Source organism: Chiloscyllium plagiosum, chromosome 12, assembly GCF_004010195.1.
Source record: "Chiloscyllium plagiosum isolate BGI_BamShark_2017 chromosome 12, ASM401019v2, whole genome shotgun sequence".
Lineage (NCBI taxonomy): Eukaryota > Metazoa > Chordata > Chondrichthyes > Orectolobiformes > Hemiscylliidae > Chiloscyllium > Chiloscyllium plagiosum.
Genome location: NC_057721.1, coordinates 46,844,150 through 46,871,305, shown reverse-complemented (window position 1 = coordinate 46,871,305; position 27,156 = coordinate 46,844,150). Strand labels below are relative to the sequence as shown.

Here is a 27,156-nt window from a genome sequence, read left to right as displayed (position 1 = left end):
GTTTGTTGGTCAGCATACACATGTTGGACCAAAACGCCTGTTGCTGTGCTGTATGGCTCTCTATGTTCACCCTCACCAGAACCAGCCTGGGCAGAGGACAAATTGTGAACCTTATGCTTGAAAAATGAGATAAACCAATCTTTAGAACATAATTTAGAATTTAGTCCTGAAAACATTGAGAACACCAGCTCTAACAATAGAATAACATGTAAATCACTGTAAGTAATTATTTCATTTATAGTCTTGGAGTCATACTACACAGAAACAAATCCTTTGGTTCACCTCGTCCATGCCGACCAAGTTTCCCAAACTATACTTATCCCACTTACCAACATTTGGTCCATGTCCCTTATTCATGTATCTATCCAAATGTCTTTTAAGTGTTGTAAGTATATCTGCATCTACCAATTCCTCTGGCAGTTCATTCCATGTACGAACGACACTCTGTGTGAAAAAGATGCCCCACAGGTTCCTATCAAATCTTTCTGATCTCACCTTATTAATGCTCTTCATGACTTTTTAAACCTCTTTAAGGTCAGCCCCTCAATCTCATGTCAGCCTCTCCTTGTAACTCAACCTTTCAGTCCTTGCAACATCCTCGTACATCTTTTCTGAACCCTCTCGGATTTAATATTCTTCCTATAGCAAGGTGACCAGAACTGGACACAGTACTCCAGTCCTGTACAACCTTAATATGACTTCTCAACTCCTATACTCAATAATCTCAGCAATGAAGCCAAGCATGCTCAATGCCTTCTTAACCTGTAAAAGTAAATGAAAACACAGCAAAAGGTTGCTCTATTAAATGTGACCTAACAATACACACAGAAACCACTACAATAGTCTACTCAATCTGCTTCAGCATCTTAATAAGTATTTTTAAAAATTGAGAAAGCATAGAAATAAGTGTAAACAAGCCAAAAGGGGACAATGGGAAAGTCGGGAATCTCAGGTTTGGAAACAAAAACCAAAATACTCTAAAATATACAAGAGTAAAATCTGTAAATATTATTGCACTTACTTCTCCAGTTCCTGGATCTGTGGCTTTGTAGACTAAGATAGGTTTTATATCCAACTTTTCTGTGCCTTTTGTTGCTATAGTTAAACCTATCGGTGTTGTAGTTATCCAAGTACCAGGTACAATGTTTGATGGTTGTGTTTGAATTATTGGATGTTCACTAATAATTGAAATGGAATTTCCTCCATGACTATACTTTCCTTAAGGAAGCAAATAAATGATGTTAAAGCCGAAAACATCTGTTCATAAATAATATTCTCTGATTATTGGAGATCAGTTTATTTGAATACATTTCTGGTGTTCCTAATGCATTATTCATCACATGCTGGAGGACTTGGAGAAGGAAATGCAACTTGCTACTAAAAGTGAATACAAAACTGATGACTCTTGTTAAACACTGAAATACATCCTGGTAGAGATGATAATATTGATGATGAAAAATAGGAATAAAGCAAGAAGAGAAGATACACTTTTTTTGTTCACAGCATGCTGTGCCAAATTACAGTCAATCACATTATGGAAAGGGCCCTCAATTTGAAATAATTTTCATAGCCCTAGTACATATCCAGGTTGTATACAGTTTTTCCAGAGCCCTTCATACTGGCTAGTTGTGTTTTTTGTGAGATGTGGACATTGATAGCAAAAGTTACATGCCTGCTATCTCTATTCTTCTAGATCCTGGTAGTGACTGGTTTGAAGGTGCTGGAGACAGAGTGTTGAGGAGTTGCTGCAGCGCCTCTTGTAGATGGCACACCTTGCTGCCACTGTGTAGCAGTGGAGGGTAGAGTCCTAATGAGGCATGTTTTGTTCTGGATAATATTTTTTACGTGGTGTTGGAGTTACAATTTGTCCAGGAAAGTGTGGAGTATTTTATCTCACTTCACCTTGTCAATGATGGGAATCTGGAGGTGAGTTACTCACTGCTGAATTTCCTTGCTCTGAACTGCTCATGTCACTTCAGTATTTTATGTGCCTCATCCAGTTAAGTTTCTGGTCAATAATGGCAACCAGAATGTCAATGGTGGGCAGGGGTCAACAATAGTAATGCCATTGAATTTCAAAGGAGATGGAGTATTCACTTCTTTTGGAAGAAATCATTGCCTGGCACTTGCATGGGGCAAATGTTACTTGCCACTTCTCAGTTTTTTTTAGATTCCAAGCCTTGTTGTATGTAGGTATAAATAGCTTCCTTGTCCTATGAACATATCAAGCTAGGATCTGAACAAGTGCCAAGGAATGTTCCTACTTCTGACCTAAATTTGTTGGGAAAGTCAGTGTCAAAGCAGCTAATTATGGTTGGACCTAGGACACAGGACACAGTTACAAAGACCTCCTGTAGTAAGGTCCTAGAATTGAGATGAAAAAAAATCATAACTATTTCCCTTTGCATGAGGTCTGATAAATGAATTGAGTTGACTGAAGACTGGCTTGGATTGCTAGGATTCTTATAAGTTGCCTGGCGTGCATCAATCACTTAGCACTTCTAAATAGGCTGGTTTCTGTGCAATCCAAATCCCATAGCAGGAATTGAACCAGATGGCCCTCAAACCTTTGGGACTTTGTCTCAGATCACATATGAAGGTTGTATAGTGGGTGATTTTAACTTTCCCAATATTGACAGGGACTTCCTTAGTGCCAGGGGCTTGGATGGGGCAGAATTTATTCAGTGCATCAGGAGAGTTTCTTGAAACAACAGGCTGATATGCCTTGTATTGCTGAATAAGTGTGGCAGATCATCAAAGTTTTAGAGGGGAAGCGTTTTGGGAGCAATGCTCATAATTCCATAAGTTTTAAGATAGTTGTGGATAAGCATAAGACTGTTTTTTGGGTGGAAGTGCTAAATTGGGGGAAGGCTAATTACAACAATATTAAGCAGTGACTGGAGAACTTAGATTTGGGATTGCTGTTTGAGAGTAAATCCACATCAGGCATGTCAGAATCTTTTAAAAGCCAGTTAATCAGAGTTCAGGATCAGAATGTTCCTGTGAAGATGAAAGATAAAGATGGCAAGATCTGGGAACCCTGGATGGCAAAGGATTTTGAAAGTTTTGTCAAAATGGAAAAAGGAATCATATATAATGTTTAGAAAACTGAAATCAGACAAGACCCTTGAGAAATATAAAGAGAACAGAAAAGTACTTAAACTAGGAATTTGAAGGGCTGAAATAGGCCATGAAACATTCTTGGCAAGTAGGATTAAGGAGAATCCCAAGGCATTTATACGTGTATTAGGAGCAAGAGGGTAGCTAGGGAAAGGGTAGATCCACTCAAGGACAAAGTAGGGAATTTATGCATGGAGGCAGTGGAAGTGAGGTACTTAATGAGGTAGTCTGATTAGTAAGTTTGCTGACGACAAGAAAATTGTTGAAGTGTGGATAGTGAGGAAGTTTGTTAAAAGTTACAATGTGATATAGATCAGTTGAAAAGTTGGGCAGAGAACTGGCAGATGGAGTTTAATCTGGACAAGAGTGAGGTGATACATTTTGAGAGGTCAAATGCAAGAGGAATGTATACAGTATATGGTAGGTCCCTTAGGAGTATCGATATTCAGAGGATCTTGGGGTCCAAGTCAATAGCTCCCTGCAAGTGACATAAGTGGATAAGATGGTAAAAAAGGCATATGGCATGGTTGACTCATTGATTGGGGCATAAAGTATACAAGTCAGCAAATCAACAGCTAAATGTGGAATATTGTGTGCAGTTCTAGTTGTCACAGTATAGAAAGGATGTGGAGGCTTTGGAGAGAGTACAATGGAGGTTTACCATGATATTGCCTCAAGTGGAGTGTATTAGCTTTAAGGAGAGGTTGGACAAACTTCAATATTTTTCACTAGAATGCCAGAATCTGAGGGGCAACCTGTTAGAAATACCCAAAATTATGAAAGATATGGATAGGGCAGATAGTTGGAGTCTTTTTCCAAGGGTGGAAATGTCAAATACCATGGGTTTAAGGTAAGAGGTGAAAAGTTTAAATTACTTGCATTTCTTTTTTAAACAGAGGGTGGTAAGTGCCTGGAATGGACTGCCAGGGGAGATGGTAGAAACAGATACATTATCATTAAGAGTCATTTTACAGATACATGAACAGGCAGGGAATAGAGGGATATGGATCATGTGCAGGCAGATGGGATTAGTTTAGAATAGCATCATGGTTGACACAGACATGGGGAATGAAGTACCTGTGCCTATGCTGTATTGTTCTAAGAGAAATGTTTGATTCAGGGAAGGCATTAGAAAGCCCCTCCCATTGCACAGAGAATCAAGCACAGTAATAGTCAGCACATAGTAGGAAGGAGGAAAGGCTGACAGGCAAAACAAATGCTCTCCTGGCATGCAAGTTAAATATAAGGCCTGGTACTGAATAATACACTACTGCTGCAGAATTGAGTGCCAGGATTACTGATTACATTATTTCACTCAAAAATTACTGATTACATTATTTATGATGTGTTCCTTCTTTGCCTTGGCAAGCGAAGAGACAAAATAACTTGCATTTTTCTTCTCCCACTGAAATGATCCCTTCTGATCTTTGGTGCATCCGTGGCACACTATCAAGTTCATTGATAAAGGACTTTCACTCTTTATAAAGTTATGTACTTTGATTTTAACTTAAGAAACAAAGAATAACCCAATAAACTATCTTTGTAAACACTATTATTTTTAATAGGGAATTTAATTTTTTTTTTGGAAATGAACAATGTCTTTCCATACAATGGAATTGCTTACATCCTGTATTTGCATAAATAGTGAGTTAGTAGGGACTGTGATGTGCCATTTTCTTTACATAGACAGATTTTTCTCAGGGAGCACAGGGATATTTAGTGAGGTCATCAGATATGTTAGAAAGAAATTGACATGAAGTATGTAGTTTAGAATTGTTCCCCATCCGTCACACTGACTATTCACAGCTTTTTTCCATGTTACCTTTCATATTTTCTCCCTCGCTGCTTGATTTTTTTAGATCCTTTTCATGCTTTGATTCTTGATCAACAAGATTAGGCTGGTTGCTTGCTGCTATATTTGATGGGGGAGTAGAAATAGGTCCGGAATCTGGGCTTCTGCTCACAGTTCCATCGGCAAACAGAATCTAGGAAAAATTACAATTACGTTGTAAAATACAGTACAGAAAGCACTCTTACAATAAAGTGGTCAATATTTCAGAATGAGATTGGCTGAAGACAAAACGGTCAGAACATGTTTTCTGCAATAAGGTATTATGTATATATTATAGCGCCAAGCAGCAAAGTTGTTACTATTATCCAAAGGATTGGACAGGTATAAAACTTTTTTTTACACTCTGTGGGGTTTTGCAAATGCTTCTCCTCACTTCTAATGGGTGAAATTGTAGAAGTATTACAAGTTAGGCTCACTTTGAAAAAATCTAACCTAGTCAGGAAGTTAATTTTCCAGTTACTTTTAAGAAGGAGAGAAAGAGAAGGGTAGAGAGGGGAGTGGCAAAAACAGCAATATCAGAAGGGAAAGAGAGAGAAAGGCAGGGGAAAAGAGATGAGAGAAAGGGAAGACAAGGGTTGTTAGAGAGAGACAGCTGGGAAAGAGTGAAGGTTATATGAGGAAGAGAGGAAAGGGACACAGGGAAACTGTTGAACAGAGTTAAAAAAATCTTAGTGCCCAATTTAAAAAGATATGTTACTGAGGAGTGAGTTGGTGTGGGGAGCTATCTGCCCACTGTCTCCTCCAATCTGTACTTTTGTCCTGAGACTGTAGTGGCAGAAAACAACCCACAGGCAATAGACAGTCTTCTGTATGCTGGAGGTGGCTGACAAGAATGATGACGATAGATAAGGACATGAAGACCTGTCGCATGTATTCACCATTGTTGTCGCAGATCATCATGGCATGGTTGGGATGATGGCCCTGAAGCTGGCTGAAATGAGTATAATTGAGAATTGGGAAATGACTATTTCAGATATAATTATATAATCCATTAATATATTACCTCAGAGGATCCATCCATCATGTATTTTACCACAGTTCCCTGGAGTGTAATAACTCTTGATGCTTCCTGCATGGCAGGCCATTTCCGCGCTGCCTCACAGGGTTGGGAGCCATGAGTTTTAATAGGATAACTCTGGCGCAGCAAAATCCTATCTTCAGGTATGTCTTCATTTTTTATACCTTAATATAATATTAAATCAAAGTTAACAATTAGAAAAATACAGGTACATGTAAAATTATGGAAAACCAATTGTAGTCTGCAGACAGAAGAAAAACAAAATGGTTTATTTTTAAAACCTCCATGAATTTTGCAGCAAAGTTGTTTATAAATGTTCTGCTGTATTCTCAGGAACATGCAGTGAAAGCTGTCCATATTGAGAAATTAAACATTTCTTCTTCTTGACTATAGTTAATAAGATGGTTTGGTTATGTTTGGAAATATGAGATTTCAATTTATTGTAAACAGCTGTGCATTACATTTGAAACTGCAAATTCATGGTATCTTTGCAAACTTTGTTAGTATGTTGAGATTTTGAAAAATATATTAAAAGGACAAACCTATAGAATCCTCAGTGAAGAATGTTATCAGCAGTCCATCTGGAGAACATGCATTCAGACTCAGAAATGCTGAATGTTCTGGAACATCTTCTGAAGGAGCTGTTGGTTCAGACTCCTCAATTTCCATCTATACAAAGAAACATGGAACCCAGAAAATAAAGCAGAGGGTTGACTACTACCTGTTGGTGTTAGTTAAAAGTAATTTTAACTTCAAGCTAATTTTTTTTTATTCTTTGCATTTAGAGCATCTTCTATTATTGTAATGTGGGTGATTATTAGTAATGATAGCAGAAGAACCAATTACATTCTTCAGGAAATACCTTAAAGATCACTTAAAAGAGTGAAACATCTTGGTGATAGTTTTGGTTGATTTGAATAACATCTCAATAGCACATGAAGCGTAATGAATGCAAAATGTACCTTCTGTTCTTCTTTTAGCTGCTCTGGTTCCTCTAGTGCATGAACTGAGCCAAATTCCTTCTTTGGTTTGCCCTTTGCTGAATGTGAATTTTTGTTTTTGACAGACTTCTCTGATTTAGCAGTAAGTGGTGGACTGGCAGCAGGAACTGGTGTAACGACATGGATGGATGGGATTTTTAAAATATCAACTAGTACTGGATCTTTCTGATCTAAAAAAAAATTAATAGTGGGTGTGGGTATGATGTTGTTCAATATGCACAATATCACCTTTATTCCAAATGCTATAATTTCATAGATCTACAATACATGTTCTACATTGTTCAACATCACTGTAATGCCTGTCCTGACAATAAGAAAAGCAATGTTCAGTCTCTCATTAGATGTCTGAGCTTAATTGTTTTCATAACATATTTGACAAAGTACTCTGGTTAGACATGGAATTGGTTTATTTTAGTTAAAATAAGTAAATGAACAGAATATAGTTTTCAGTCAAATCAAATTCTTGCCATTTTTTGTACTTACCATCACTAAAAGGTTTTATCCTGTAACAAATTAATTTGCCCAATTTTATTTCCTTAACTAACACCAGTCTTCTTCTATACTGAACTTATGCACACCTGAATCACCTTGGAACCACGTAATAGTTTTAAGTAAAAGGTAAAATCTTGCTAGTCCGATGCAAGGTATGTAGTTTATATACATTTTAATTTTTTTTTGGAATTTTGTACCAGTGATATATGTTTTTTTTTGTGCATCTGAAGGGGTTTTAATGACTAACTTGTAAGTATTTATGGAGGCATGGTGATTTATTTTAGAACACGGTATTAGAGAGACTCCTGGAGAGTAATGGGCTTATGTCTACACCGAGAAATCTTGGGAGAAAACGAAGTAAGCAGTATAGTTCTTTAGGCCTTTTGTTAGAAGATTCTGAAATTTTTGTGGACTGGTAACAGGAACTGGTGTAACGTCATGGATGGATGGGATATTTAAAATATCAACTCGTACTGGAACTACATCTTGGAAAAAAGTCTTTTGGGTTTCACTGGGCAAGACTCAGAAGTCATGGTTGAAGCTCGATCTGTAAAACAGCTGCTCTTCAGAAAGAGAGGTAGTTTAGGACTTTTAAAAATGGGGTTACCTCAGTGTAAACAGTCCACTTTAAAAACTCCAGACTAGAAATGTATGATAAAAACCCTGAAGGTGTTACTTAGACCTCAGTTGTATGAAGACTCTGCAGAGACTATCAGATTCTCAAAGTGGGGAACTGAAGCCTTCCTTAAGAACTATAGATATAAAAGAGAAGTAATTTCTCTCTCATGTGAATACTTTAAAGGAGTGTTTTAAGATTAATAGGATTGCGTTTTACTGCATGCTTCAAAATCTTTAAATATGTTTTGTAAATAGGTTGGTTTATTCTATTTTAAACGTTAATTTCTTTTGCGTAAATAGCTTCTGTTTTATTGTTAAATGCACAGCCTAATGCAAAGCATAATGTGCCTGTGTTTCTGTGAAAAACCATCTCATTAAAACAAAAACAAATCTATTAAGGTAGACTTCAGTCTGCAATGTGAATTATCTATAACATCTGCTGAGATCATAACATTAGGTACAGCTAGTTAACTTCTCCAGAAAATTTTCTTGAGGTTAAGCCTAAACTTTCAGTTTGCTTTTTGTGTACAATCATTGAGTCATACAGCATAAAAACAGCCCTTCAGCCCAGCATATCTTTGCCAACCAATGAACATCAATCTGCACCAATCCCATTTACCTGCGCTTGGTCCAAAGCCTACTATGCTCTGGCATTTTAAGTGTTCGTCCAGATGTTTCTTAAATATTGCGACAGTGCTTGCACCACCCTCTCAAGCAGTGTGTTCCATATTTCTACCACCCTTTGGGTGAAAACATTTTCCCTCAGATCCTCTGAGCCATTCACCCTCACCTAAAATGTATACCTTCAGGTCGTGGGCATGTCTGCCATGGAAAAATTATTCTCACCATCGACCCTATCCATTCCTCTCATAATTTTGTACAAACTCAATCGGAACCTCCCCACCTCCAACCACCACTGCCTCTCCTCCCACTCAGTTCCCTCTGCTCCAAGGAAGACAAACCCAGCCTATCCAGTCTCTCCTTGTGACTGAGACTTTCCATCCAAGGCAAAAACTTGGTGAATTTCCTTTGTACTCCTTCCAATAATGTGGTGACCAGAACTTCACACATTATTCCATCTGTGGCCCAACCAACTCTATAAAGTTGCAACAAAACTTCCCTGCTCCTTTATTCTACGTCCTGGCAAATGAAGGTAAACATCCTGTATTCCTTCTTCACACTCTGTCTATCTGTGCTGAAACCTTCCAGGACCCATGGACTTGTACACCATGTTTACTTCACTCCTCATTACTCCCTCGGGACCTACCATTCATTGTCTAAATTGTATATTTCCCAAAATGGATCATAAGACGGAGGAGCAGAAAATATGCTATTCACCTCATCGAGTCAGTTCTGCCATTCGATCATGGCTGATAGGTTTTTCAACCCCATTTTCCCACTTTCTCCCGTAACCTTTGATACCCTTGGCAATCACTATCCATCTCTGTTTTAAATATAATCAATGACCTGGCCTCCACAGATTCACCACTCTCTGGCTAAAGAAGTTTCTCCTTATTTCCGTTCTAAAGGGTCTTCCCTTTACTCTTACGCTGTGCCCTCAGTTCCTTGTCTCTCCTGCCAATGGACACTTCTTCCCAATATGCAGGCCATTCAGGATATCTGCCATTGCTCTGCCTAATTTACCAGCTGATCAATATCAGACTGCAGTCTGAGACCATCCTCCTCACTATCACCAACAACACAAATTTTCTTGCTGATTACAAACTTACAAATTATGCCTTCTATATTCACATCTAATTTGTTAATGCACATAACAAGCAACACAGATCCCAGCACTAATCCTGTGGCTGATCACAAAAACAAACCTCCACCTTCACCCATTACTTCTTATTTGCAAGCTAATTTTGCCAACTTGCCTTGGATTTCATGGGCTCTTATCTTTTGGACCAGCCTTCCATGTGGAATCTTTTCAAAGGCTTTTCTGAAGTCCATGTAAACCACTTAAAAAGTACTACTCTCATCAACATATTTAGTCACCTTTTCAGAAAACTTAATGAAATTAGTCAGATAGGATCTCTGTCCAATAAATCCATGCTGACTACTGCTTCTCAATCTTTGCCTTTCCAAGTGTTGATTAATCTGCCCCTCAGAAATTTTTTCCAATAATTTCTCTACCACTGATGTCAGACTAACTGATCTGTAATTACCTGACCTAACCCCGCTGCTCTTCTTGAACAATGGAATCACATTAGCTATTGGCCAATTATCTGGCACTTCACCTGTGACCAACAAAATATGATACATATCCTCCAGGGCCCCAGCAATTTCGTCATCTGCCTCCCATAGCAGTGTGGGATACATCTCATCAGACCCTGGGGATTGCACTTTTATGCTCGCTAAAACATGTTTTACCTCCTCCTTGTTGGTCTTAACATGCTCTAGAACCTCACCATCCCAACTGATATCCCCAGCTACAGGTTATTCTCCTGTAAATACAGATGAGAAATATTCATTAATGACATTGACTTCATCCTGTGGCTCCACACAGATTGCCCCTTTGGATTCTGATAGGTTCCACTTTTTTTTCTGATAATGCTCTTGCTCTTAACATACTTGTAAAGTGCCTTGGGGTTTTCCTTAATCCTCTTTCCGTCCTAATTTCTTTTATAAGCACCTCCCTACACTCTCTATACACCTGAATTTCCTATTGTTAACATTCTACACAGAACATATGCCTCCTTCATTTTCTTGATCACACTCTCGATAACCCTTGACATCCAGCATTCGGTGGACTTGCTGCCCTTGTGTTTCATTTTTAGAGGAATGTGTTGGCCCTGAATTCTCACTCTACTACTTTTTAAAAATACCCACTTTCCAAATGTACACTTACCTACAAGTAGCTAATCTAATCTAAAAACTCTTAATTCCCTTCTGGGCATCAGTGACAAGCAGTAACAAAGTAGCAACGTACACATTCCATGAATGATTAAGAAAAAATATTCTTAAAAAAAAAGTGGGTGGCAAGGTGGCACAGTGGTTAGCACTGCTGCCTCAAAGCACCAGAGACCCGGGTTCAATTCCCGCCTCAGACGACTGACTGTGTGGAGTTTGCACATTCTCACCGTGTCTGTGTGGGTTTCCTCCGGGTGCTCCGGTTTCCTCCCACAGTCCAAAAATGTGCAGGTTAGATGAATTGGCCATGCTAAATTGCCTGTAGTGTTAGGTGAAGGGGTGAAATGTAGGGGAATGGGTTTGGGTGGGTTGCGCTTCGGCGGGTCGGTGTGGACTTGATGGGCCGAAGGGCCTGTTTCCACACTGTAAGTAATCTAATCTAGCTGCTCTGAGTTTATTTATGCTTGTCAGATCCTGTCTAATGATACTGAGATTGGCCTTCCCCCAATTTAGACATTTAACTTCCACCATTTTTTTTATCTACTCCACAATGACTTTGAAACTTGCAGAATTATGGCCATTTCCCCTACAATTCTTGCCCACTGACAATTCAATCACTTAACCAGCTTCATTCCCTAGGATTAGGTCTAGTCCCATTTCTAACTGGACTATCTAGACACTGACACAGAATGCTCTCCTAGATGCACTTTAAAAATTCTACTCTATCTAATTCTTTAATAGGAATTGCCTTAGTGTGAAAGTTAGCAAAGTTGAAATCCCCTACTACTGTAACCATATCCCTCAGACACTTATGTGGTTTTATCTAAAGACCTTAAGATTTGCCTACATATCTGCTCCTTTGTCGCCCTCTGATGGTTGCACCAAGAATTGGCTTGCTGAATTGAAAACTTCCTTATGCTGGCATCTACACTAACAATATGTCTAAATTAAAACCTCATTATGGATACGAATACCTCAGAAATGTGTTCACTGATTTTTCATTCTTTCAAATGTGTTATACAAAAATAACTTAATGATTTACTTCAGTAGAGATCAGACAACTAAGAATGAAACTTGGTAGTAATTCTTTAAATAATTGCTTTACAGAACTTAAATATTTACAAAAGGAGACAAGAAGTTAAAGCTTTTCATCTCGCATTCATCAGAACTAGGATACAAGAAACAGACTTGATCAAAGGGACAAGATTTTATGCACGAGAAGAAGGTGCTGATTTGTTGTGCCATCATTGCATGGAGATGCAGCCAGAATAGTTAACCAGCATGCTCAATTCTTAATCAGGGCAGGTAGGGTGATTGGTCAGCTGTTGCCAGGGGGATACAGGGGTATACTGTCTTTGAAAAAGGTGCAATGCACATACAAATTTCCTTTACCTTCTTAAATAGGGCCTGTGTGTTTATATATGTAACTTCTAGCAAATGCAGCACTCTATGAGGCTGATTGATGATTTTAAACTGATTTCCAGTGTACCAATTAAGATAGTCTGGATTATTTATGATTTCCAAAAGCAGAACCACTTTGATTGGTGAATATACTTGGCTGAGGCTGAAAAGCATGGTCAGGTGGAGCATGGTCTGCCACTGTGGAAGTGTTGTTTGATATGCCCTGCAAGTCATTGGTACATATGACCTACATACTTGGCATTACACTGGCACTGAAACTCCTATCACATTATCATTTATATGTAATCAAATATCTTTTTGGCTTGATGGCAGCATCCTATTAGTGGAGAAAACCACTTGCGGATTTACTGCATAATAGTGGCATGACACACCTAACTTCACCTGTTGTTCAAATCATTGAGACTTTTTCACCTTCTAGTGTAATCTGAGGGAAATTTGGAATGTATAAGGCCAAAGCTAGTGGACACACAATGAGTAAGACTTGATCGAGGTCTTCATTATTAAGCAGGATAGTTTTGATGTGCCTTGTCTCAACCTCAAGTTTATGCTTGAGCAGTTGGCTAGTGCCCTCTTCATGAGGTGTAAATAGACCAATGAACTCGGTACAGAGTAGTTAAGAACCCATTGTCAGAATTTTCAACTAATTCATCAAGAATTCATTTAAATGATAAGTTTGATCTTAGAATGTAGTTGATTAAGTTGTGTAAAGAAGTTAAACAGTAAATTTCAGTTAATTATTACATGTAAAATACAATAAAATGTTTTTTTAGAAACAGAGTAAGATCCCTCAAACTCACCAAATTCATAGTTCTCTGCTTAAAGTCACGACGTCACTATATCTTTTTAGTATAGTCTTTTGACTTCCTTCCAATTCATGTTACTCAAAATATCTATTGTACTATATCCCAATTCATCAACAGAAATCAAATGCCCTTTGAATTTGATTTCTTATTACTGTAAAGACTGCATCTGTTTATTATTCTGTATTTTCAATTGGAGTGAAATGGAAAAAAGAACTGTTTTAAAATTGATGATTGTGGAAGCGATTATTGCACTTTTTAAAAGCAATTTACTTATGCATATTTTAAGAGGTGTTTACACTGCTGCTTGTTTGGGGGAAAGTCAGTTGCAGACAAACTAGCATCGGAGGTATGTACAGTGTAGGATTCCGTTGGCAACAAGTGGCTGATTGAACTAGTGGAGTCTCAACCAGTTGTCAATGACAAAAACGTATGGCTTGAAAAACAACTATGTCATTGTCTCCTTGGTAGCTAAACATCATGTGGGTGTAAATAATTTGGCCAGAAGTCTTCAGACCTCAGAAAGTGAAGTGGTCTCCTTCTCTCTGTTCAGTAAAAATACTGAAGCTTGAAGAATGCAGTTTATCTTTCCACATCAGTTGCTGCAAGTGGTGATTTTTAACCAGTAATTAAAAGCATGTTGAAATTTGTGAACTAGTTGCTCTGTGCTTCCTGCAAAAAAAAGTTAAAAGTACCTTGGGAAGAGGGTTGGCACCCTCACACTTGTGGGTATGTTTGCTGAGCTGGGAAGTTGATTTGCAGACATATCATCCTCTGCCTTGGCGACATCTTCAGTGCTTTGGAGCCTCCTGTGAAGCGCTGCTGTACTGTGTCCTCTGGAATTTATTTAGTTCTGTTCCTGCTACTTCTGATTGCCGGTTGTTCAGTTGTTCACTGTAGTGGCCGGTATATTGGGTCTAGGTCTATGTGTTCATTGATGAAGTCCATGGATGAGTGCCATATTTCTAGAAATTCTCTGGCTGTCCTCTGTTTGATACAGATGACAAGGGCCACAAATTCGACTGGGACAACACAACAATCATAGGACAAGCCAAACAGGACAGACAGAGAATTTCTAGAAGCACGGTCAGTTGGAGCATGGTCAGCCACTGTGAATGGCCAATGGGATATGTTGTTTGATATGCTCTGCTAGTCACTGGTATATATGACCTACATACTTGGCATCACACTGGCACTGAAATATCATTTATGTGTAGCCAAAATATCTTTTTGGCTTGATGGCAGCATCCTATTAGTGGAGAAAACCACTCACAGATCTACTGCATAATAGCGGCATGACACACCTAACTTCACCTGTTGTTCAAATCATTGAGATTTCTTCACCTTCTAGGATAATTTGAGCGAAATTGGGTACTGCACAGGGCCAAAGTGGACTCATCCATAGACTGCATCAACAAGGACAAAGACCTAGACCCAATATACCGGCCACTACAACGAATAAGCGGAACCAGCAACTGGAAGTTGCAGGAACAGAACCAAATAAATTCCAAAAGAGCAGTGCTTCACAGGAGGCTCCAAAACACTGAAGATGTCACCTTGGCAGGGGACGAAAAATCAGCAAATCAACTTCCCAGCTTGGCGAACAAACCCACAATCAGTACCCAAGCTACAAATCTTTACGCAAACCTTGAAGATGGAGTTCTGATAAGCAAAAGATTCATCTCAGGAAACTCTGCAGATAGGGGGCATTGAACTAACTTCCTAATTTAGCCTACAGCCTAACACTTTTTTTTTTGTTCTGTTAGCATCTACCTGTACATGTAAAAGTGAAGCTTTAGAAGATGATTAAAGTTTTAATTAGCAGAGTTACACATCAATGATTCATTATTGTTGTACCTAGAATCTATTTATTCCCAATAAATAGTAATTATTGTTAGGTACAGAAATCTTATCTATTCTTTCTGTTAATCTGGAGCTGAAAAGACAGGTAAATTGTGGAATTTTGCATACTTTGATAAAATCTTTAACTTTTGTGATAACTTCTGGAAGAGCTTAATTTACAGCATGCTGCCCAGTGAGATGTAACATTACTTCACCTTTTTTTTGTTCTTTTGTAAGAGGATATTTGTTGAGTGTTATAGTTATTCCATCATCAAGGACAGCGGAGAAAGATCTACACTTGCTGATGGAGACTTGTGCTCTTTCTTCCTCTGTAAAGATTAGATAATTGTAGAATTAAATAATTAACCAAAAACATAATAAGTAAACTGCCAATGGTTACCCAACACTTCACCATTCAAGTTATTCCAATATAATTTAAATTTAAGTAATTGTTTTTACCATTTTTTACCATTCAGTGGGACAATATTGCAGCAATGATGTCAGCACCGCAGAATAAAGACACAGCACTGAACAGGGCTGATGTTGTGCAATAACATGAAGTCACTTTATTTCAATATTTTTCTAGCCCTTCAGGTCAAACTCATATGATACTAGGAGGATCTTGGGGGACTTGGTGGAGACTTGAAGGTTGACAGCAAGTCTAGGACAGAATATGTTTTTCTTCAATGCGTTCGGTACTGAAGTCTCTCAGGAACTGGCGACTGAAAACCAATTAGATTTTCTTGGAACAACCACTGTAGCCTTATCAGAACTGCAGAAGAAATCCTGTTCACTCTGCTTCATTGATGAAGCAAGATACATTTAGAGGAAATCTGGGCATCAGATGAAAGCTTGTGTCTGAGTTTGCATGGCTAGACATTAAGGAGAGACAGTATTACTACAACTAGAGAACAAATTTATATTTACATAGCACCTTAGCTGTAGGAAAACATTAAGTGTTTCACATTAGGAAAAATGGACTCAAGCCAAAGTAAATATTGGGTTAGATACAGATCTTTGCAGGCTCAACATTTATAAGGCTGTGCTGCCTGCCCAGTGTTAGGACTTCAGATATTTGCTCGAGGCTGGAGAGGAATTTGTAGTGGGAGGGGCGTAATACAATGATGATAAAAATAGGAAGTGCTAGAAAAAACCAGCAGATCTGACAGCACTAGTGGAGAGACAGAGAGAGAGAGAGAGAATTAACATTTCATGTTTGATATTGGACTTAAAATGTTGACTCTCTCTGTTAGATGCTTGTTTTAAATTTCAGGTTTCCAACATCTGCAACATTTTACCTTAATTTGAGTGATCCAACGGTTGATGTCCAAATAGATACCATCAACATAGGAAAGTCAAGTAAAGAGGTTCTGCTTGGATAATATTAGCAACTAGTGGTTAAATTGAAAAGCAGAACCTTAAAGAGAATAATCTCTGGATTACTATCTGAAACACAAGGAAACTAAAGAAGGGGATGACAAAATTAGAGAGTTAAATATATGGCTCAAATGCCGGTATGTGTAAAATGTGTTGCAATTAAGACAGGACAGTGGCATGGATAAGGGACAATGTGAAACCTATACCATTGAGACAGACTTCACCTGAACTCTGTTGGGCCCATCTTCTGGTGAGTTATCTACAGAGGGTGGTAGGTATGTCCTTAAAATAATTTGTGGAGCTGAGGGATTGAGTGGGATGTTGTGCTAAGTTGAAGAAGAGATTAAGGTAGCAAAGAGTGATATTATAATCAGAAGGAACAGAACTTGCACTGGCAGATAGGTTAGATATTGCAAAAGTGGTAAAAAGACAGAATTAAAAGCTCTGTATCTGAATGCGTTTAGTTATTAATGAAATGGATGAATTAGGAGTTCAATGAAAAATAAATATGTATGATCTGATAGCTATCACAGAGACATTACTACAAGATGACAAAACTTACAACCTGAATATTCAAGGTGCGTGACATTTCAGAGCAATAGGAAATTGGGAAAAAGAGGAATTAAAACTTTGTTAATTGAGGAGAAAATGGCCTTGGTTCTAAAGATCAAGATGTATAGTTATTCTATATAGTGGTAAGAAATAATACAAATTGGAAGTCTTATTTGGAAATAGTTTATCAGGCCCTCTAACAATAACCATTTAGTTGGATGCAATAGAAGAAATAAAAGAGTTTATGACAATAATACAACAATAGTTATGCATCATTTTAATCTACCTATAGATTGGATGATTTTGATTGTTAAAGATAACCTGGACGATGAGTTTTAGGACAGTTTCTTAGAGCAGCACATTCTGGAATCAGAGAGCAGGCTGATCCAGATTGGATTATGTACATGAAGACAGATTTAATTTATAACCTCAGAAAAAAAGGTGTTTTTAGGTAACAGCAATCATAATAGGATTGAATTTTGCAACCAGTTTGTTGGAGACCAGATGGCCTAAGGTTAGTGTTTGAATGTAACGAATGGAAATTATTGAATTGAACATAATATTTTAGAAACAGCAAAGAATGACTAAAAGATTAACAATGTGGGAGAATTTAGAACACTACATAAAGCTAACTAGAAATATAACAAGAGATCAAAAAAAATTCTACAGGCATTTAAAAAGGAAAAGAGTAAATAAAGTGATTGTCGATCCTTTAGTGAAGGTAATTGCTTTGTAAATCAAAGACTGCATTTCTACAAATAAGAGACAACAACAAAGTGAAACACTTGAGTTGCAATTGATTTTCTTATAGTATAGAACATAGAACAAAGAAGAATACAGCGCAGTACAGGCCCTTCGGCCCTCGATGTTGCGCCGATCCAAGCCCACATAACCTACACTAGCCCACTATCCTCCATATGCCTATCCAATGCCCGCTTAAATGCCCATAATGAGGGAGAGTCCACCACTGCTACTGGCAGGGCATTCCATGAACTCACGACTCGCTGAGTAAAGAATTGAATTCTTTCCACTAAAAGCTGAAATATTAAATGCACCCTTACTATTTCTTTTCTACCTGTGTCAGACTTTTCACAGCCTTTTTCTGATGAAACTTCTTCGCTGTGATCCAAGTGTTTTATGGGATCTTTGATATAGGTCAAGAATCGATGCTTGTCCTTCATTACACAGACCTGAATAATTGTAGAACCTATTGAAACAAGAAAGATGCTTTCTATTAATTTTGGAAGAAACTTCAGTATCAAAGTATATCTGACAAAGCACAATTTTTTTGAATTGGGTGTTTCAAGCTGATCTAGTGTTGTACAGTAGAAATTCCATGGGATTCTTCCAATTACCAGATATGTTTGGTGGAAGATCAAAAGAAATGTCTTTGAAGTGGCTGGCTACACTATTTTTCTTCAACAGAGATAACCAAACATGGGGAGTGGGTATCAGGTAATAGGGATGTTCGTACACAGTGGACAATTAGCCAAGAAGCTACTGGAACTTCATGTCACCAGAAACAATACATAAATATCAGATTTTTACAAATTTGAACAAGTCCAAGTTTAAATTCAAAGTAAATGTCAAATAGCCCCTCACAAAGACATCTCAGCATAGTAAACTTGCAGCTGTGTCAGTTGAACTATCAGAGTTTCTTCAGATACATTGTAATTTACTAATCCCCAGAGTTGATGTGTATTATGCTCACCCTTTGTAAGACTGCACAAAATCAGATGTTTTCAGAATTAGAAGGTCTATAACTGACATCATTATCTTAGTCTGGGAAACTTCAATAGAACCCAGGAGATGACAATATATTGACTTCATCAATCTCACTAAGGCATTCTATGGCATCCCAGTCAAAGTTATTTCCGTGACAATATGATGGCTTTGATCAGGTGATGTTGGAACTGTTTGTGATCTTAAGCAGCGTTAATTTTCAACATTGTCAGGTGTATTCCAGTGTTTTGGACATAGTGGGTTTGGGATGGACTAGTTCTGGAGTTTTCAGTCAGAGAGTTGGGATGCTAGCTCATTAAAAGCAGGAGGCAAAACAATGATGAGACCATATTTACCATATTACAAGTTAACCCAAAATATTTAAGCAATGTTATTTTATGGCCATATTAACTTATTCTAACACCGACATTAACCAGTTTCAAACAAATGGGTTAATGATCATCTAGGCTATAATTTGTACATTAAAGATTTAAAACAGAGGCTAAACATAAGAGTTGACACACAATAGGAATCTCGATATTCTCTAAACGTGTTTGCTCAGAAGCTTAAAAATAACTGAATTTCTCTCCATGAAATTCACAGATTATATACTTCAACAACTTGAAAGTCTAGAAGTTGTTATGGCAGTAATAAATTTATTTGATTTTGTAGTTTTCATTCATTGCAGGCCAATTTGTGGTTCATCAAATAGTTACCATGCAAAAACTGTATGATTTTCACTTGAATGTGCCCTCCATCAGCTGGGAATAGAGACTTGACTTCACCAGATACACGAATTAAATCATTTCCAAAATTGTAGCCAGTAAACTGCAAATAAATTGCACAGGTAACAGTCACTGAATTTGGTACAAAGAGCATTTGTGCAGTTATGAATATGAAAATTAATTTGGGTAGGTTTGTGCTTTCAAAAAGTGAATGTTTTTAAATACTGATAAATGGAATGTTTTACTTCTGTGTTACAGGAGATCAGAAGTTCTGTTTGCATTGCTGGCATTACCTGGGTTGTTGGAGGAAAACAAGTCTGGTGATGCAATTCAATGATTCATGTCACCATGTCACTTTTACAACTTGCTGCTAAAAGTGATGGTGAACGTATGACTTGTGCAGTAATGACAAAGTGTATTTTAATAAAATGATTATGCTACATATTTCCCATCATTTCTGTCTAAGTAATACAGTGTATAAATAATACGGGAATAATGATAGCACCCATTACTTGGTACGACTGGCAGCAAACTTAACGTCAGTTAAATTAAAAGTGTACACATTAAGGGAGAAGGTTAATATGCAAGTACAATTGTTATTTGCAATAATCTGGAATTGTGTAAAGCAAATTGCATGGTTTGAAGGGATGTCTATGGAGCAGTTCAATACATATACAGGTTGTTCTGTTATAAGATGCATTCCACTAATGCAAATTTACTATAGCAATTGATGAATTGGGGATATTGTTTCTAAAGTGCGAATTTTTAAAACGTGTATTGGCTGTAATGCAATTACATCGCCAACTCATTAAGCACTCTTTCCAAAATGCGATTTTTCAATAACATTGAGTTGCACAACAAAGCAACCATCACGTTATAGAAGAATTACCCGTATTCATTAAGTCATTCTTAATGCAACTGAAACAGATCAAGAAGCACGTAAAAATTCTTGGAATATATGATGGAAGCTTTTCGCAATAGGAGAAGTACTCTTCTTGAATGCTCAAAGCGCTATGGCAGAGCCCTCAGGCTGTAAAATACAGTCATAAAAATAGAAAATAGAAAATATGGAGAAATTCAGTGGGTTTGGCAGAATCTGTAAAGAGAGAAACTAGTGTTTTGAGTCCCATGACACTTCTTCCAAAGTGACCTTGAAGGTGTGCTTGGAACCCCAGGCAGTGAGGAGAGGAAAAGTATAAGGGAAATTGTTATGCCTTCTGTGAATGTATGGGAAGATCCCATGGGGGAGGGGTGTGTTGGCAGCAGGACATAGGTCAGGAAGTGCTAGATGGCTTTAGGTGGTGGTAGGAATCATTGCTTTTATCTACAGTACACTAAATTATTTTGTCTAATTTCAAAGTAATGGGGATCCAATGGAGACAGCAATAATTCATAGAATTCATAGAATTCCTACAGTATGAAAATAGGCAATTCTGCCCAACAAGCCCACAGCAACTATCCAAAGAGTATCCCAACCAGACCCATTCCCCTATCCTATTATTTTACATTTCCCTGACTAACACACCTAACCTACACATCCCTGAACACAGTGGTCAATTTAGCATGCCCAATTCACCTAACCTGCACACCTTTGGACTGGGGAAGGAAATCCAAGGAAACCCACGCAGACACAGGGAAAATGTGCAAACTCCACACAACCCAAGGCTGGAATCGAACCCAGGTCCTTGGCGTTGAGAAGCAGCAGTGCTAACCACCACCATATAATCTAAGAATTTTTAAGTCTTGAAACTTTTGAAAGGCTTTCAGGATCTCCAGTTCACACTTCCAGATACACTAATGCTGCAGCAAAATCCCAAAAAATCCATCTGTTTTTCGATCTGAGATGTAGCCCTCCAGCATTATAAAGTACCTTAGTGCTCACTCCAAATATATCCCAAGACCCAAGTTGGCCAGCAGGGCAATTTACAGGCAGCCAGTAACTCTGCCTTCCTTTATTTGTATAAGGACTGAGATCTGAGCAGAATTCAGGTGAGTTGTTCACAATAAGTATCTCTGCACACTTAACAAGCTGCACAACCTTGTGTGGAAAATTGCGTAGATTCAGAAAGAAAAGCTCTTAATGCTCAATTCTGCCATTATTTTTGGGTGAATCTACTTTATACTCTTTTATTAAATTGCAACAAGCTTGGCAAATTTTGTCTCCAGGTCTGGATATTAAAATTCTGCAAATGTAAACAGATATAACAAGATTATAACAAACCTGGTAGAATTTCTCAGTTCGCTCTGCTGTTTCCTGAACTTCTGGCTCAGCCTCTGAAATACTTTCTTGATTCTCTTTGATGATTTGACTGTCCTGTTTTGTTGGCTTCTTTGATAGCCTACTTGATTTGGAGTCGGATTGGTGAACAGCTTCTTCCTTCTTTTTGCTAATTGGTCTGTCTTTTTTGACTTTTTTATCTTGCTTTCTTTGTTCCTCCTCTTTCATCTTATCCTGGTCTTTCTTCCAAGCCTAGGAACCAGCATAACCATAATAAGAATGTACAAGAATGAAATTCTTAATCCTATAATTCACATTGTATTGTATAGAAAAGTGGAGCAAGTATCCGCTCAAATTTTGCAATATGAGAAATCCTGGATTTAGCTCATTTAAATATTGTGGGGCAGGACAAAGGCACATACCAGACAAGCAACTGGCCAGTTAGATTATGAGGTAAAATATTCAAACTCATGCCAGGGGACTCTAAAAAAGTACTGGGAAACACAAAAGTGCTGTTTTTAAAGTTGGGAGTGTAAAGACAGTACCACATGTAAGAGTTTAAAACACATTAGAAAGGAAACTGAAATCTGAAAGTTCTTTGAGATTACATAAATATAATTCCTAAAACATGTGCATGAATATGTTGAAACCACATACTTTAGTGGGAATTCCTAAAAATAAAGTATGAAAACAATTTAGGACAGAGACGAAAAGTGGTCAGCCTGTAGAATTTGCTGGCACAGAAAGCAGTGGAGGACCAAACACTGTACGATTTGAGGTGTTGGATATAGCACATGGGGCTAAACGGACCAAAGGATATGGGGAAAATGCAGTAACGCACTATTGAATTGAATGATCAGCCATGATCATAATGAACTATCATAAAGGGCAGCAAATATGTGGCAACACCACTAACTGCAAATTTTCCTGTATGCCATTCACCATCCTGATGCAGAAGTATACTGTTGTCAATGTCATTGGATCAAAATCCTGAAATACTCTCCCTAATGGCATTCTAGGTATATTTATAGTGCATGGTTTACAGCCGTTTCAAAAGGTGGCTCACCACCACCTTCTAAAGTGTAAATAAGATGGGCAGTATTTGTTGGCCCAGCCAGCCATGCCCATGTCTCATGAATTAATTTTTAAAAATGAATTAAATAAGAAGAGTGGCAATGGATTGAGATGGGATTGAAAATGTTGAGAACTCATTCAGCTAACACTCATTTAAACGTAGTGCCAACATGGTGACTGGAATGATGCTGCCAGGGAAGTGTTAAAAAAATTGCTGAACCTTGTGATTATGAAAGTCAATGGACATTTTCCTGATTAGCTGGACTTAACTCGCATAAATAACATTTCTATTCCCCTTCCAGTTAAGTCTGGCAGTATAAAGACAAATCTGAAGAATTTCCTACATAATAAATTTACATTAATTACTGGACTTCGTATGAAAATGTAACTATTAACTAATATTAATCTAAATTCTTCATCCAAGACACTTTCACAAAAATACAAACATCAATTCAATCAGTGAGAGGGTGTTCAATATTAAGTTTGGAAAGATACTGAGAAATAAAATCACAGCCTTTTGCTGATTACAGAGGTAAAAAAAAGACTCAGCATTCTTATTCAACTGGCACATTGAGATCTCCCCATAAAATATAATCTTGGTTGGAAGATTAAGAAATCCATTTAATACAAAATTTGGTAAAGGATTTGGGCTGCAGATAACTAATGTGAGCAGAACACTGGTATTTGATAATTGTAAATGAATGTAATTTTTGGTGTTGAGGATGTTGGTTCTGGAGAAGGAACAAGTAAAGTTAGATAGAAGGAAAATAGAATAGGTTAATACAGAGACTCCATTCAACCCATAAAATCCATGCCAGCTCAACGCAAGAGCAAGTTAGTGCATTACACTAATTTGTCCGTGGCCCAAAAAATCTTCCCAACACAAGTAACTTAACTAATTCTCTCACGAAAGTCATGTTTGAACCTGCCTGCACCAACACTCTCAGGCAGAGTATATCAGACCTTATTCAGAAACTAAGTTTTTCTATATGTCATCTTTACTTCTTTTCAGCAGGGCTCATGCCCGAAACGTCGATTCTCCTGCTCCCTGCTGTGCTTTTCCAGCAATATATTTTCAGCTCTGATCTCCATCATCTGCAGTCCTCACTTTCCCCTCTTTACTTCTTTTGCCAATCACTAAATCTTTATTCTCTTGTTTTCAATTCTTCCACCAACTGAACAGCTTTTCTGTGTGTACTCCACATCTAGATTTAATGACTTTGAACACCTCTATCGATTCTCCTTTCAACATTCTGTTCTTTAAGGATCTGTTTGGAATAGAAACTCAATCTGTAACAATGTATCTGGTTTGCTGTAGTCATGAGACCTCTACCCTAAGGCACAGACTGGGGGCTGCAATGTTGCAACCAGTTTCAATAAAATCATAATCTTGGAGAAGTACTGGTTTTGGACTGGGGTGGACAAAGTTAAAAATTGCACAAGCTTTCAGTACAAGCTTTCAGAACGCTGCTCCTGACTTCATCAGGTATCACAGTACAGGCCAGGTTATTGTCTTGAGAGCTCAAAAAGCAAAATCAAAAGTAGAGCCGAGATTGAGTGTCGAAGAGCTGTTAAAATTCACAGCTCCTGAGTGGGTACAAGAATGTTCAGAGCTATGAAAGTTGCTAGAAATAACTGAGAAAAAAAAACTAAAGAAGAGCAAAGAAACAGACCACACCATGAACACTGGGTAAGATGCAATTACTATAATTTTTCATCTTGCAGCTCTAGTCGAAATGAAAAGTGAGATGAATGAAAAGACAATTTCCTTCATACAGAGTAAAAAAATTATGAAACAAAAACAGTAATTGCTGGAGAAACCTGGCAGATCTGGCAGCATTTGTGGAGAGGAAAACAGTTAACGGAAGTGTCATTGGATTGAAAATGTGAACTCTGTTTTCCTCTTCACAGCTGCTACCCAGACCTGCTGAGTTTTTGCACCACTTTCTGTTTTTGTTTCAGATAGAGTCATGGAGTCATACAGCACAGCATTAGACCCCTTGGTCCAACAAGTCCATGCCAAGTATAATCCCAAACTAAACTAGTCCAAACTGCCTAGTCCTGGCACATATCCCTCCTGGCCAATATCCTTTCCTATTCATGTATCTATCCAAATGTCTTTTAAACATTGTAATTGTATCTGCACGCATCACTTCCTCAGGAAGTGTATTCCACACATGAACCACCTTTTGTGTAAAAAAATTGCCTCTCATATTTTGAAAAAAATCTCTCCCCTCTCACCTTAAAAATGCGCCCTTAGTCTTGAAATTCCTCATTCTATGGAAAAGACAACTACCATTATATTATGAACTTATGTCAGGTCGCTTCTCAACCTCCTATGCTCCAGTGAAAAAAGTCCCAGCCTTTCTTTATAACTCACACCTTGTGTATTCAGCAACATCCTCGTAAGTCTCTTTTGAACCCTCTCCAGCTTGATAATATCCTTCCTATGACTGGATGACCAGAACTGGACACAGAATTCTAGAAGAGGCTTCACTAATGCCATGCACCACCTCAACATGACTTCCCAACTCCTGTACCCAAAGGACTGAGTAGTGAAGGCAAGTGTGCCAAACACCTTCTTAACCACCCTATCTATATGTGATGCAAACTTCAAAGAATTATGTACCAGAATCTCTGTGCCCCTCTGTTCTACAATATTACCCAAGGCCCTACCCTTAACTATATAAGCCCTATGCTTGTTTGTTCTACCAAAATATAATACCACGCATTTATTCAGATTGAACTTCAACTGCCATTTTTCAACCCATTGACCAATTTGATCGAGATCCTTTTGTAATCTTAGAAAACCTTCTTCATTGTCTACTATACCACCAATTTTGGTGTCGTCTACAAACTTACTAACCATGCCTTCTATATTCTCATCCAAATCATTTATATAAATGATAAACAAAAGAGGACCTAGAACTGATCCCTGTGGAACACCGCCGGTGGCAGGCCTGCAGGCTGAAAAGCAACCCTCCACTGTTAACCTCCATCTCCTGCCATTAAGCCAATTATGTATTCAATTGACAATCTCCAGCATCTGGAGTTCTTTGTTTTACTTTGGGTAAAAATTATGAAACTGCCACAGATCTGCATGCGAAATCAGAGCTGCTACACATTTATTATGTTTCAAAGATACTGTTTCAAAGTATATCCTATTTGCACACAAATGTATGGCTAGAAGGAGGCACAGCAAACATATACAAAGGCCAAAGATTACGACTATCATTTTGCATCATTTTGTAATAATTAAGAGATTAGTTCAGTCAGGTGTATAATTGATCACGGTTTGTGATAATTGGAATTATGCAAGAGAACATTCTGTCAACATAAAGTATTGTACAACACGGTGACTTTTACAGACCTGTGGAAAGTGGCTTAATTGTGATCCAAAAGTTAAGCCCTCAAACGTAACGTTGAGGCTATGTGAAAGAACTAGAGCTGTGTCACAAGTTAATCGATTACATTGTGAGTCCAATGGAATAACAAGAACAAAGCTGTAGAGTTCCATATTATAGATGGCAAGCAAAAGTCACTCATCTCAGCTAGAACAAGTCTAAAGCTTGGACAACTAAGCTTCAATGTGACAAAGCAGATTTACAAGTGTTACAGCACACTAAACCACTGACCACAAATCACTCTTAGAGGAGTACAACAACACGTTCACAGAGCAGGATGTCATCAATAAAACATCGTCTCAAAACAGATGAGAGTTTAAACCCAATTCAGGATCTGCTGAGGAAAATTCCAGCTGATCTTAAGGCTAGTCTGAAAGACAAGATAGGTCAACTGGAAAAGCAGGAAAGGGACAACTCCTCCAGAACAGATTAGCAGCATGTTAGCTGTGAAACAACTCGTAATGTTGAAATTATGCATCGATCCGTGGGAAATAAATAAAACTCTGAATGGACCTCTGAAAGGAATTTTGCCATATTTTGCAAAGTCAAAAGTATTCACTGATCTAGATGCAAAGGGTAGTTACTGCTAAGCAAAGCTGATGACAGCAGTAACTTTCCAAATGCATTCTGGATATCCTTCAGGAGATGCAGATAGTTGTATATGGTGTTTGGTTTTTCTACTGCTCCAGAGGAGTATCAATGTAGAGGACATGCGATAATTCATTATCTTCTCATAGTGGAAGCTGTAATGGATGATTGGCTAGTTTATGGGTGCTGGTAAGACAGAATGTATCCACAATAGTTATGATCTAGGACATTGTGTATGAGGTATGATTTTATGAGTGCGACCATTTCAGGCTGTTGCTTGACGAGTCAGGAAGACTTTGCAAGGTTGATGGGGCAGACTTTGCCACTATCATTTCCAGTCACAAGGTCAATGATAAATGGTTTGACAATTTCATTCCTTTTCTGGGACATTTTAGTTAGTAGAAACATTGAGTGACTTGTTAGGTCATTTCAAAGAGCATTTAAGAGTCAACCACATCACTGGGAGTCTGGACTCACA

General features: G+C 38.0%; 1 protein-coding gene across 1 annotated transcript in view; it reads right to left on the bottom strand.

The window, feature by feature from the left end:
* The window catches only part of spag17 (sperm associated antigen 17), a 227,811-nt gene that overhangs the window by 112,201 nt on the left and 88,454 nt on the right, over positions 1–27,156 (bottom strand). Inside the window, exons 24-32 of the mRNA XM_043700962.1 lie at positions 21,616–21,864; positions 19,386–19,497; positions 18,023–18,154; positions 15,234–15,347; positions 6,953–7,161; positions 6,533–6,659; positions 5,976–6,154; positions 4,943–5,105; positions 1,022–1,218 (exon numbers count right to left, since the gene is read on the bottom strand). Coding sequence (XP_043556897.1) covers positions 1,022–1,218; positions 4,943–5,105; positions 5,976–6,154; positions 6,533–6,659; positions 6,953–7,161; positions 15,234–15,347; positions 18,023–18,154; positions 19,386–19,497; positions 21,616–21,864 — 1,482 coding nt within the window. The remainder of the gene's footprint in view (positions 1–1,021; positions 1,219–4,942; positions 5,106–5,975; positions 6,155–6,532; positions 6,660–6,952; positions 7,162–15,233; positions 15,348–18,022; positions 18,155–19,385; positions 19,498–21,615; positions 21,865–27,156) is intronic.